Below are 12060 nucleotides of genomic sequence, written 5' to 3'. Positions count from 1 at the left end.
TCCTCAGTGTCTTAAGGACAGATTTGCTGTATGCTTTACACTGAATCCTTTCCTTTCACCTGACCTGCACGACAGCAGCAGGAAATGCAAGTGTATACAGGTGGATAATTCTTAGAGCCTTTGATTAACTAGATTTTAACTTCTATATTGTATTTATTTATTTATTTTTTGTACTAGGGATTGAACTCAGGTTCTTGTGCAAGGCAAGCGCCAGAACCACTGAGCTAAATCCCCAGCCCTAACTTCTAGATTTTAAAAAAATCCGTGACATTGACGATCCCAGTTGTTTGTGAACAGTGCACCAAAAAATTAATTCAGAATTGTTAGAGTGCTAAAGTGAATCTTGTATATTTAGCCTTTCATTTTTTTAGCTTTTTATTTTTATTAGTGCAGTACATGTTTGTGGTCTGTAACACATAGTGATTACATTCCTCATTGGGAGTTGGTACATGTATATAACACATTTTCATTCTTTTTATGTCCCCTCCACCCCCTTCTGTCTCTTGTCCTCTTCCCATTTACAAAAGATCTATATCCTTGTTTCCTGTTATCTCTCTTGTATTTTGCTCTTTAAATTATTTATAATTTGAGTTTCTCATATAAGAGAAACCATGCAATATTTAAACTTGTGTGCCTCATTTATTTTGCTTAACATTATGGTCTCAAGGTGCATCCATTTTTCCACAAATGACTCAAGTTTATCCTTTCAACTAAGTCTTTAAGTGAATAGAAGATAAAGGCAGTTAGAAGATCGGCTGTTGAGGATGTGGTGATTGGTCTGGGCATTGACAACAGGCCAGAGATGAGACTCAGAGTGGTCACGTGATGCGTGGGGTCTTTAATCACTCAGAGACGAAGAGCAGTACACAGTGTGATGAGCTTCAGAAATACTGAAAGCAAAGAAGGAAGAAGGCAGATCCCCCCCAAGAATCTGCATCAGTCTTCCCTCTCCACATCCTTTAAAAACTTCCCAAAATCAACCTTACAGTATAGGTCAGGAAAGTGTGGTCTCTTCGCAAATGCAGTTATCAAACAAACCCCTCAGTGTCCTTCCCCTCCAGAGGCTGCCTCTGAACACAGCCCCACAGTGCTGCATTTCCATTACTGTTCCATCCCATTCCAACAGCTCTTTTCAGACTTTTTCCACAGGTAGGTCTCAGTCCATCCAGGTGTCCCATTTTAGTAAACATCAGCTTTTTGGCCCTAAAGGAAATAAACACAGATATGAGTCAATTCCGTATGCACACTTAATACTGACTTTAATTCAGGGAGAGTTCATATTTTAGGGCCTATTGTGTAGTAGGTGCCCAGTAAAATTACTTGTCCTACTACTGGTACTCAGTTCATTGATTTTTAAAAACTTTATCATATCTTTTTCTTGTCCTCTAAAAGGAAAGATTTAAGGAAGCTGAAGAAATATACCAGGCTGGTATAAAGAACTGCCCAGACAGCTCAGATTTACACAACAACTATGGAGTCTTCTTAGTTGATTCTGGTAAGTGAAATGAGCGGGGAAACTGTTTTGTGGCAATGAGATAATACTGTCTACGAAGCAGAGAGACAGTATCGCAGATAATCGCCAGAAATCAGATCCACCGGCTTGGCAGGAAACTTGTACTTCCAGTGTCATGTCCCACGTCTGTCACTTCCCAAATCTTCAAGCTCAGTTCAGTACATTCTACCCATTTCTTATGATCAAGTCTCAAGGAAAACTTGGAGGCAGGAAGTAGCCTTGTTGATTTGGTCCTATTCTTCTTTGAGTGTCACTTACAGAAATTGATAAGTTTGCAATGGTGAAATGCTCTCCTACAATACTATAGAACCTGCCCGTGAACCTTATCACTCACAGATGATAAATACTTCGCTTTAATTGAGGAAAGAGGTTTCTGGAATTGTTTCATTCTTCCTTTCTTGATCCGCATTACAGAATCAGCATTACTATAATTTCACTTTTTTTTTTGGTACTGGGGATTAAACGTGGGTCCTTGCGTTTTCAAAACAGGTGGCATAACCACTGAGCTAAATCCCCGGCCCCATCATTACTATAATTGATACAGTGTTCTCCTATGACAGGTGCTATGTAAAATTCACTTTCTTCATCTTATTTCATGCTAAGCATTACTAGGCAGGGACTGTAGTTATGATTTGTGCAGAGCCCCGTATACCATGGGCATGTAATGAATACTTATAAGTGATGAAATGATATTTGAATTTAATGTAAAATATCCCTTTTTCTTGTTGACTATTAAGACTCACTGCCCTGCAGTGAAATTCAGTTTTAATTATTTTTTCAATATGAAATGCTTGAAAGGATCTTTCTTTTCTAGGATATGTGAGGTTCTTCTGTTTACAGAATATATAAATCCACAGTGATACATCTGGAAATGTAACCTCATTTTTGCATATAAAATTGTTGTCTGGTGCCACCTGCTGGCTTATCAGCTGTACAATAATAAATTAAATATAAAGATAGGAAGACTGGAAGAGTCCTCTTCCTATCCTGGTCTGCGCCTTGGTCTTAAACTTCAGAAGCAAACGGCTCCACCACCCACTCCTTAAAAGAATGATGTCCACACCCTGGCCACGTTAGATGTGATATCTTTGCTGCCACCTAGTCACACTTGGGAGACTTCTGCAGATACCCAAGGCCCCATTCTGCTGGAACCAGACTCATCAGGCTTAGTCATGTGGCCAAGGTACCACTAGGAAGCTTCTTCAGGGAACCGAGGGCTTCACACTTGTCCTGGCCTGTGCCTCACTCACCTGGATGTTTGTCTGACATCTTAAGGGTTTCGCAGTTTACACCTATACCTGTAAAGTAGAAGTTTCATTTTTGTTTCTGTTTTAAATATCCTTTAAATCCCAAGAGGCAGCGAAATAGTATCAAAAGTATCCAGAATGAATGCTACAAAGGTGGTGCAAATAAAAGCAATTTAAAATATGTGATGCATGGGATAAATGCAAGGGGGCATTATTGTTGTTTATAGTCGCATTAAACAAATGCTATTTGAATAAAAAGTATGATTCCAATAGAGATTGTCAGGACAGAGCAGATTGTTTCAAGCAGCACTCACTTGCCGTGTCACAGTGAAATGACTGAAAGTAACCCCAAGGCCTGGTGTCAGAACTGTGGTCTCCTGCAGTGCTGTTCCAAGTGTGCATATGGGAGGTGGCTGTGTCTTGGGTGAACAAGTTGCTGATCCCCTCCAAACATCTTAGCCACAAAGGCGGTGACCAGAAAACACTCTGACTAAAATAATAAAGTGAAGGAAATAGGCTTCAATTTTTACTGCTTTTTAATCATTAATTTCTTCAGAAATGTAAATGAAGAAGAAAATGGTACAAAGTTAAAGCACAGATGAGACACCAAAGTGCAAGCTAAGTTGTAAACTGAATAGTTGGCGATAGGTCTGTAATACCAGAAGGAGCGATTCGAGCTGGGACCCCGGGGCCCCTCACCTCCTAACACAGGCTCTGCTCTCCCCCGGTTGCTCTCCCCAGGGTCCCCTGAGAAGGCCGCAGCCCATTACCAGCAGGCTGTCATCCTCAGCCCTCATCACCACGTGGCCATGGTGAACCTGGGCAGACTCTACAGGTCGCTGGGTGAGAATGACATGGCTGAAGAATGGTACAAACGGTACAGTTCCTGTGATTTTTGTGTGTTTGTTTTTGTTTTTTGAGACAGGGTCTCACTATGTAGTTCAGGCTGGCCTTGAACTCACTAGCCCACTCTGGCCAAAAACTCCTGGTGATCGTCCTGCCTCAGCCTCCCAAATGCTAAGATTACAGGTTTGCACCACCATACCTGGCTCCTTTCTTCATTTTCTAAGTTGCCCAGAGACCTCAGAAGATGCCACCAACTTCCCGTTTAATTAGAAGAAACAGGCTTTCAGAATACGGTATTAGCAGATTGCCAGTGCAGGATCCAGATTCTCATTTCCAAAGAGAACAGTCCCGTGGTATGGATGCTATCCTAATTAATGACTTTTTCCCTGCTGGTTAACCGTAGTGCTAAAGCAGTGTTGGAATTTCATTTCCACTTTAGTTAATCCATAATTTCCAAACCACAAATAGCAAGTTCCAAGTGGGAATGGGGGAGGTGCACACACCTCAGAGCAGAACCGAGGCCATCCCTTGCATGAGTGAGGCCCCTGTCAGCAGAGACATGTTTATGCTTAGAGGGTGGCTCAGCTAAGACTTCTGGAAATGTGCTGTTTAGAAGAAAAGTGTTGGTTTGCCTTTATCCAAACTCAGAGCCCTGCAGGTGGCCCGTGAAGCTGAGACCCTGTCTCCCTTGGGAGCACTCTACTACAACACCGGCCGCTATGAGGAGGCACTACAGGTGTACCACGAGGCTGTGGCACTCCAGCCCTTGCAGAGGGAGCTGCGTCTGGCACTGGTGAGTGGCAGAGGAAATGATGGGAAGCTGGGCCCAAGCTCAGGGCGGGTCAGGAGTTGGCACAGGGTTGCTGTCTTGCAGTCCACGGCATGATGCTCACATCACCAGGGCTGCAGCCATCTGCTGCACACAGATACTATAAATCCTCAGAGCTTTGTCTCAAAATAATTTCAGACTTAGAAAAAGTCGCAGGGTTGGGATGTAGCTCAGTGGTAGAACATTTGCCTGGCCCTAGCATGTATGAGGCCCTGGCGCTACTCCCCAGCTCTGCAAAATGAAAAACAAACAAGTTGCAAAGATAATAAAATACTCTTCAGTACCGTTCACTGAGCTCTGTCAACTTTTAATGTCGGTGCATTCTTCTGTCACGTGCGTGGTATACACACACTCACCTACTGCAGTACATGTGAGTTAGTTATAGCTGTCAGACTCCTTTATCCTAAGTGCTTATGCACATAGTTCCTAAGAACAAGGATCACAGTCCAGTTATCAGACTCAGGAATATTAACATGAATATCAACAGTGTTTTGATTTCAATGTTTAGAACGTCTTCCTTTTCTTAAATGTGCAATAAATCACATTTGTTATCTTCTTGCAAACATCCTATTCTTTTGAAATCATAGAAAATTGTTTGTCTTTGGATATTTTAGTTGACCTTTGTTAAGAAGCACAGCCATTTCACTGGATATCTTCAGCATTCTTGGCATTCACACACAAATGCATGAACATAGCTTAAGAAATAAAGGAGCAGTAGAGAATGACAACCTACAGGCTGGGCACTCTGCCTTCCCTCTGATTCTCGGGGTAGATGCTAAGATGTGGGCAGAACTATCTTCTGAAAGCCTCTGTTTACGGGTGCTTTGTGTGATGAGCAGCCATGAAGCACCTGCTCAGCTGAGGCCTGTGTGCTTTTGTAGGCACAGGTTTTGGCAGTGATGGGCCAGACCAAAGAAGCTGAGAAGATGACCGAGCACATCGTATCAGAGGGGGCCGAGTGCCTGGAGTGCTACCGCCTCCTGTCGGCCATCTACAGCAAGCAGCAGGACCACGACAAGGTAACCACGCCCTCAGCTTCCTGAGTGGGAAGAGGTGTGTGCCTGTGGTCCTCCTGTTTACGCATTCCTTGGCTGAGAAGCCTTGAACCCTGTCAGCTAGGATTCCTAGTCTCACAGGGGCTTCTCATAGATACCTCTTACCTCCTAAGCTGTATATGAAATGTCTATGTATATGAAATGTCTATGCTTTGGCTTTTCCATGGTCTAAAGATTTGATATAATTTTATCTGTTTGGTTTTAGTTAATTCTAGAAAGACTGACATTCATGTCCTTTTAGCATTTTCCATGTTTCTTCTAGAATAGGTTTCGTATAATCCTCCTAAGAGCTCTGTAAGGCAGGCCAGAGTTGCAGTTGCTGTTGTTTATCTCCACTTTGAAAATCACGTAACCAGTGAAATCATGAGCCAGCTCAACATTTGTTGAATGTGTGCTATGTGCTAGATGCTAGAAATAAAGTGATATGCCAAAAACAAAGAGCCGCTGCACCATCCCCACGCTGCTTGTAGTAGAGGGGAAAGACTGAGCAACTAATTACACCAAGAGTGTGACTGCCTATGCCTGGAGACATCAGAGAGTGATGCATTGCCCCAGAGAATGTGACCGGGGCACATGACCAGTCTGAAAGACCAGACTTCCCTGTGAAATGAGGTGGAGAGAGGGCTGGATCATGAATCAGAGTAATTCAGCAGAAGGGGCAGGGAAGAAAACATTCTGGATAAGAAACAGCACATGCAGAGGTCCTGTGGCAGCAGCACACGGCCTGTCTGAGGAATGGGCATCAGAAAGCAGGGCTGCAAACAGATTGCTGGGCTCCCTGGGGTTTTGTTCTTTACCTCAGGAGAATGTTTGGGGGTTTGGCAGCAGAGGGGTATGATCAGATCTGTGCTTTGAAAGGCTGTTTGCTGCAGAGATGCAGCAGGTGGGGCTGAGGGAAAGAAACCAGGAGCACGAGAGGGGCTGTCAGGGCAGCCTCGCTTTCACTCAGCTCCATTTCACCACCTCCCTGTAAGGTGACCGGGACTCCTTGTTCTGGGTTCGCTTTTATTTTTGCTTTTTTGTCATTGATGTATTAAGGAGCTAGATATGGGAATTATTTTGTTAGAGCCGTTAATTCTCAAGGAGAAAATCAGAGAATGCAGAGTGTGTTTTGGTTGTTGTACCCCAAATAATACCCATGAATCCACAGTGTACATTCCGTCAGGAGTCTGTGTTTATTCCGTCTTTATTCTGCACCTCCGCAGGCGCTCCATGCCATAGACAAGGCGCTCCAGCTGAAACCAAAGGACCCAAAAGTTGTATCAGAACTTTTTTTCACAAAAGGCAACCAACTAAGGGAGCAAAACCTTCTTGATAAAGCTTTTGAGGTAAAATATATAATACTTGTTACTTAATTTATAGATTACAGTGAGTTCTCCTACGATCTGTAATGAAGCGTACATAGCAAATCTAATGCATTGGGGTGTCTGCAGGGCGAATTTCGGGTTAACTGACATAGTGTGATCCACTGATTTTTATATTTGAGCTCCTGGTTTGTGATTACTCCAGAGTTAGGCAATGCAGCCTTTTTTGCAATTACCACCTTTAACTTGATTGTCCAAACATTCACATTTTGGCCTCAAAATAACCCAACTACCTGTCTCTGTCTTTCTGTGTTTGCCTTTAAGAACAGCCTGCTGCAGCTGCACTGGTGCCCGGGGAGCCTCAGCCCCTGTCCTCAGCACCCAGCTCCCCACCAGTTCTGCACTCTCTCTGGTGCACACTTCTGTCCCCCTCCCTGCGGGCCCTCCTGACTGCCCTACCTCAGTGACCTTGTTTCCTCCAGCTCAGAAAACTCCCTCTCCTTGAGGCCTCAGTTACAGAAAGTGTCATATTATGCTGTGCTGTCAAGTGCTCTCTGTCACTCTCCTCCATGTGTGTACGTGTGTGCGTGTGTGTGTGTGTGTGTGTGTTGAACATTCCTTGTGAGAGGGACCGTTTTCTTCTCTGTTCTAAAACATGTTTTGTATCTTATGCGTGTTCCATAGCTACAACACTGGAATAAAATTTATTCCAAATTAAAAGTTCAAAATCAAAAAGACATATAAAAACATAAATAGTGTTACAGAAACACCACACTTTAATGATGGCGATACCACACTTTAGTGGTGGTGGTAAAGCCACAGGTTGGAATTAATGAAGTTATAAAATTACACTGTAGGTCAAAGTAAAATCTAAAATGATATAATTGTGGTAGGAAATAAATAAACAAGTGGCTTTTAAAATATCACTGGGGGCTGGGGTATTGCTCAGTAGAGCCCTTGCCTAGCATATGAGATGCTCTGGGTTCCATCCTCAGCACTGCAAAAAATAGATATACTATAAAGAAAAATCCAGTGGATCGGACGAACATCGCAGAGTGGCAGGGCTCAAAGGAGAGTGGAAGGAGGTTTGTTGGCCACCATTACTGGGTACTTCGTTCTGGTACTTCTGTGTAGGATTCACATGTATAAAGTAACTTAATCTTTGCAGAAATCATTTAGGAAAGAACTGGTTGTTGTTGTCACTCTGTACCGCTGTAAGCTGAGATTTGGAGGTCATATAACTTGTTCAGGGTCACCCGGGGTGGAAGAGCCAGAGCCAAGGTGAGAGTCAGCCTTTCTTTTCTGCACTCACATCTCTGCTGATAGAAATTAAACCGAGAGACAAACTTTGAGGTTTATTTTAGCATCCTTTTAAGCATATAATTTCTTACCATTTACTTCTTTCTCCTAAAACTGGAGGAGATGGATTAGAATTTATTTGGTGGATTTTTTACATTTTTTTACATTTTTGCTAATAAAAATAGCAATGAATATTAAAATACATACAGAGATACACAGCTTTGTAAAGTTGTTGGCTTCACTTAAGGAGAGTGCTCTCAAAGTTAGGGCTGTGTGATGAGTTGAACTCTGATGCAAAACAACTCACAGTATTAAAAATCTGCCTCATAGATACTGCATTTAGTAGGTTACACATTATTCAGACAAAAGAAAATGTTAGAGGGATAGGTAACTTCAGACTTTTCATGTGGCAGAAGAAAAAGAGACTTTCTGATGATTAAAACTATCCCCTGGTAAAGCAGATCAGTGAGCATCTCATTTCCAGATGGAATCCCAGGCTGAGTAACCAGGTCAGTGATATTATAGAAGGTGCTTCAACATCCAAATCAAGCTGTCTGCAAACTACTCTAGGTTCTGATTGGTTTTTTTTCTTTTTCTTTTTTCTCAGTGCTAGGGATTGAATTCATGCCCTTACAAGTGCTAAGTGACTTCCCCCACCACTAAGCCATACTCCTGGCCGCCAGATTCTTTGATTTCAAATAGACTTTTTTCCTTACCAATTCCATTTATAGTGAAGAAGGGCAAAAAGTGTGGTTTTCTTGCAGGTCAAGGCCAGTGGGAAAGAATGCCTGATTGTAGACATCACCTGGTTTCCCAGCAGGCAGCCTCAAGTGTGTGAATCCACAGATTAGCTCTGCAGAGAAATTGCACAGCTCAGTTTCTTTCACTTTAGAATCATCAACTTTAAAAATAACAAAAATAAGCAGGGCCTCCTTCAAGCTGGTAGTGGTTGGTTCCATTGCATTAACGACTTATATGGTTACACATGCAGGAAGGCTTCTCATTTCCTAACCTGAAGCTCTTTCTTATTCACTTAGAGCTACAACGCAGCTGTGGCTCTCAACCCAGAGCAGGCACAGGCCTGGATGAACATGGGTGGGATCCAGCATATCAAGGTAGGAGACAGCGTGCTTTGGTGGCCTCACCGAGATGCTCCCATCTCACTTTCTGTCTTTCTTCTCTCAAAGAACTCAGAGCCCATTTTCACTTTCCTCTTCAAATCATTTGAATCCTGCAAATGTAGGTGTTCAAAGTGAAATTAGCAGAGCTTGTGTTCATTTTTTATTTTCTAGACATTGAATATCATGAAGCTATTTTAATATATATATATATATATATATATATGTAAAGTAGGTTCCATGACTTTACTAATTATAATGAAAATCATGTACTTACAAGGAGTATCATCAGGTAGTAGTTAAAATCTTTGTGTGAACTGAATCCCTAATGAAGCATGGTGGGGCTTATTTTCCTCACAAATTAACTCACTCTTAACACTAAATGTGTGTTAGTACTTTCCTATGGGTTATGTCCAAGGTACGTTTTACTCTACCTTCTTACTGAAAGTTTGTTTCATTTTGCTCTCCTCTCCTGAATAAGAAAAGCTAACTTTGGATCTTTCTGCCAAGAGTGTTGGAAGAAGACCTTCACAGTGGACTGTTGTTTTTAACTGATAAAGTCAGAGGATTCACCATGATTGATTGACTGATTCATTCATTCAAGGCACAAGTATCTGTGGGTTGCAGGCTGTATTGTCAGGTGCTGTTCTAGGCACTGGGAACACAGCAATGAACAAACAAGGCAAAACTCCTGTCCTGCAGAGCTGACATTCCAGTAGGTGGTGACAGGCAGTGAATGAATGAATGAATGAATGATTCCAGTGCATATATGTACACTAGAATCTATCAGATGACGCTAAGTGCTATGGAAAGGGAAAGAGGCAGCAAGCAGATTGGGACTGCCGGCCAATGGCTGAAATTTCAAATTAAGGTGGTTAGGGAAGGCCTCGGTCAAAAGGGACATTTGAACAGAGTCCTGAAGGCAGCAAGCCATGTGGCCTGCCAGGGACAGAGCATGCTCTGAGGTCCTGAGGTACAGATGTCCCTGCTGTGTTTGGAGCAGACAGGAGGTAACCTGCACATTGTGCAGTTCCTTGAGGGGGATTTGTAAGAACTTTTGCTTTTATGACACAAAAAAGTTGTGGTCCTTGGAGGAGTTTGAATGGGAAGATATTATGGTTGGGTGTGTTTTAAAGGATCCCTCTGATTTAGCCACCTTTCTTTACCAAGCGTCTGTGGGCCTCTGCAACAATAAAAAGACCAGTGAGGTGAACAGCAGGCGAGCAAAGCCTCACAGGGACCACGGTTCATGCAGTAAAACTGATCGCTCTCAGACTTGGCAGAACACACCTGAGCGTGAAGACAGTGGATAGGCCAAGAAGCCTTGGACCCGGAAGCCGGCAGGCCGGGCCTTGCAGAGCTGGGGCAGGGGCAGCGGTCAGTGTCCAGAATGGAGCTCGCGCCCTCCTGACTCCGAGAGAGTCCAGCACTGCCTAGTTGGGAAGCATATGATGAACTTACTTGAAAGAGTATGATCATAAGTTTAAGTATTTTAAAGTGCGTATGAAGTAGTTATGTTTTCAATAATGCGCTTGCTGTATTTTCAGATGGAAAGCAACGGAAATGGAAATTAAAGTTGTTAATTGGAAAAAGTGTGACAAATAATTTCAGGAGTCTCCCAAAAGTCTAGAGATAGAAAAGATAATATATTTATTGTATGGTTGAATTGGATGCTTTAAATTTAGAAGTACTTATTAGAAAAGGTATCTGGAGATTGAAGAAGGATTATTGAATACATGATTTTTAAATGTAACTAACATTAATTAAAATTAACTTATCTTTTTTTGTTGTTGCAGACATCATGTATTAGATTGAACAATACAAAACTGCCACATTTGTAGTTTAATAATCGGTGAATTGATATGATATAATCTAATAGAAATATATAGAGCAGCACATGGCTTGGGTGTGGTAGGCTGCAGGATCTTAAAGAACAGTCATGAACTTGTGTGTCTTTGGCATTGCCCAGCAGTATGCACATACAGCAGAGCTGTCCTGTTGCAGGGCCTGGGAAGCTGATAGGCAGCCTGAGGGCCACAGGGAGGCTGACTCATAACGAGGCTTTTCAAGGAGGAGACACTAGATAGGGAGAAGGGAATGAGTGTGGTGGTCCTCTCTTACTCTTGCTGTGTAGTCATAGATACTTCCCTTGTCCTGGACCTAAATGCCTAGGGACAGAAAGGTTTCAGATTTGAATTTTGTCAAGCTTTAGAATATTTGCATGGGTGGATGAATGGATGGATAGATCGGTATTGGGAATAGAACCTAACTGCAGGTATGAAATTTGTGTTTCACATGTACCTTATGCTCATTGCCTGAAGACAGCTGTCTGCCCAATTTGTTGTGCACATGAGGCCAGGTGACATCATGTCAGTGCTCAAAAATTTCAGATTTTCAAGCAGTTTGCATCTTTAGATTAGAAATACTCAACCTATAATACTTTCTATGATGTTTTATATATGATAAAAAGCTTTAATACATTCTTTATAATCAAAAGCTTTCCAGCCACCAGCCTGTGTTAGATGTGCTATTTTAAGTCTGCCTCCTGATAGGAAGATGTGTTTTCTAGAAGGCCTGTTGTCCAAAAGAGACTGACAGTGGAAATGCTCTGTGTCCAAACTGGCCAAGGAGACAGTGACCACCAGCCACGTGTGGCTGTTGAGCTGGTGCAACTGAGGAACAGAATTCATAATTAATTGTAGTTAATTTAAATTTCTATAGGCACATGTGGTGAGTGGCAAACATATTGGCACTGTTCTAGAAGACAGATCATTCAAATTCCTTACCTAGCATGGAATTAGAGACTTTGGATTAAGGGATACAACTTAAAAAAAAATAGGGCTTCCAGT

The 12060-nt window shown here is 42.3% G+C and overlaps 1 protein-coding gene across 2 annotated transcripts in view; it reads left to right on the top strand.

Annotated features, from left to right (window-relative positions):
* The window catches only part of Tmtc1 (transmembrane O-mannosyltransferase targeting cadherins 1), a 258438-nt gene that overhangs the window by 239064 nt on the left and 7314 nt on the right, over positions 1-12060 (top strand). For both annotated transcript variants that reach the window (XM_087199944.1, XM_087199945.1), the window contains 6 exons: positions 1393-1495; positions 3502-3637; positions 4255-4399; positions 5317-5454; positions 6696-6818; positions 9131-9208. In XM_087199944.1, coding sequence (XP_087056070.1) covers positions 1393-1495; positions 3502-3637; positions 4255-4399; positions 5317-5454; positions 6696-6818; positions 9131-9208 — 723 coding nt within the window. The remainder of the gene's footprint in view (positions 1-1392; positions 1496-3501; positions 3638-4254; positions 4400-5316; positions 5455-6695; positions 6819-9130; positions 9209-12060) is intronic.

The sequence above is a fragment of the Heterocephalus glaber genome, unplaced genomic scaffold (assembly GCF_053883595.1).
Source record: "Heterocephalus glaber isolate CG9 unplaced genomic scaffold, H.glaber_assembly_v1.0 deba00001733, whole genome shotgun sequence".
Classification (NCBI taxonomy): domain Eukaryota; kingdom Metazoa; phylum Chordata; class Mammalia; order Rodentia; family Bathyergidae; genus Heterocephalus; species Heterocephalus glaber.
This window is presented reverse-complemented; position numbering and strand designations above follow the sequence as displayed.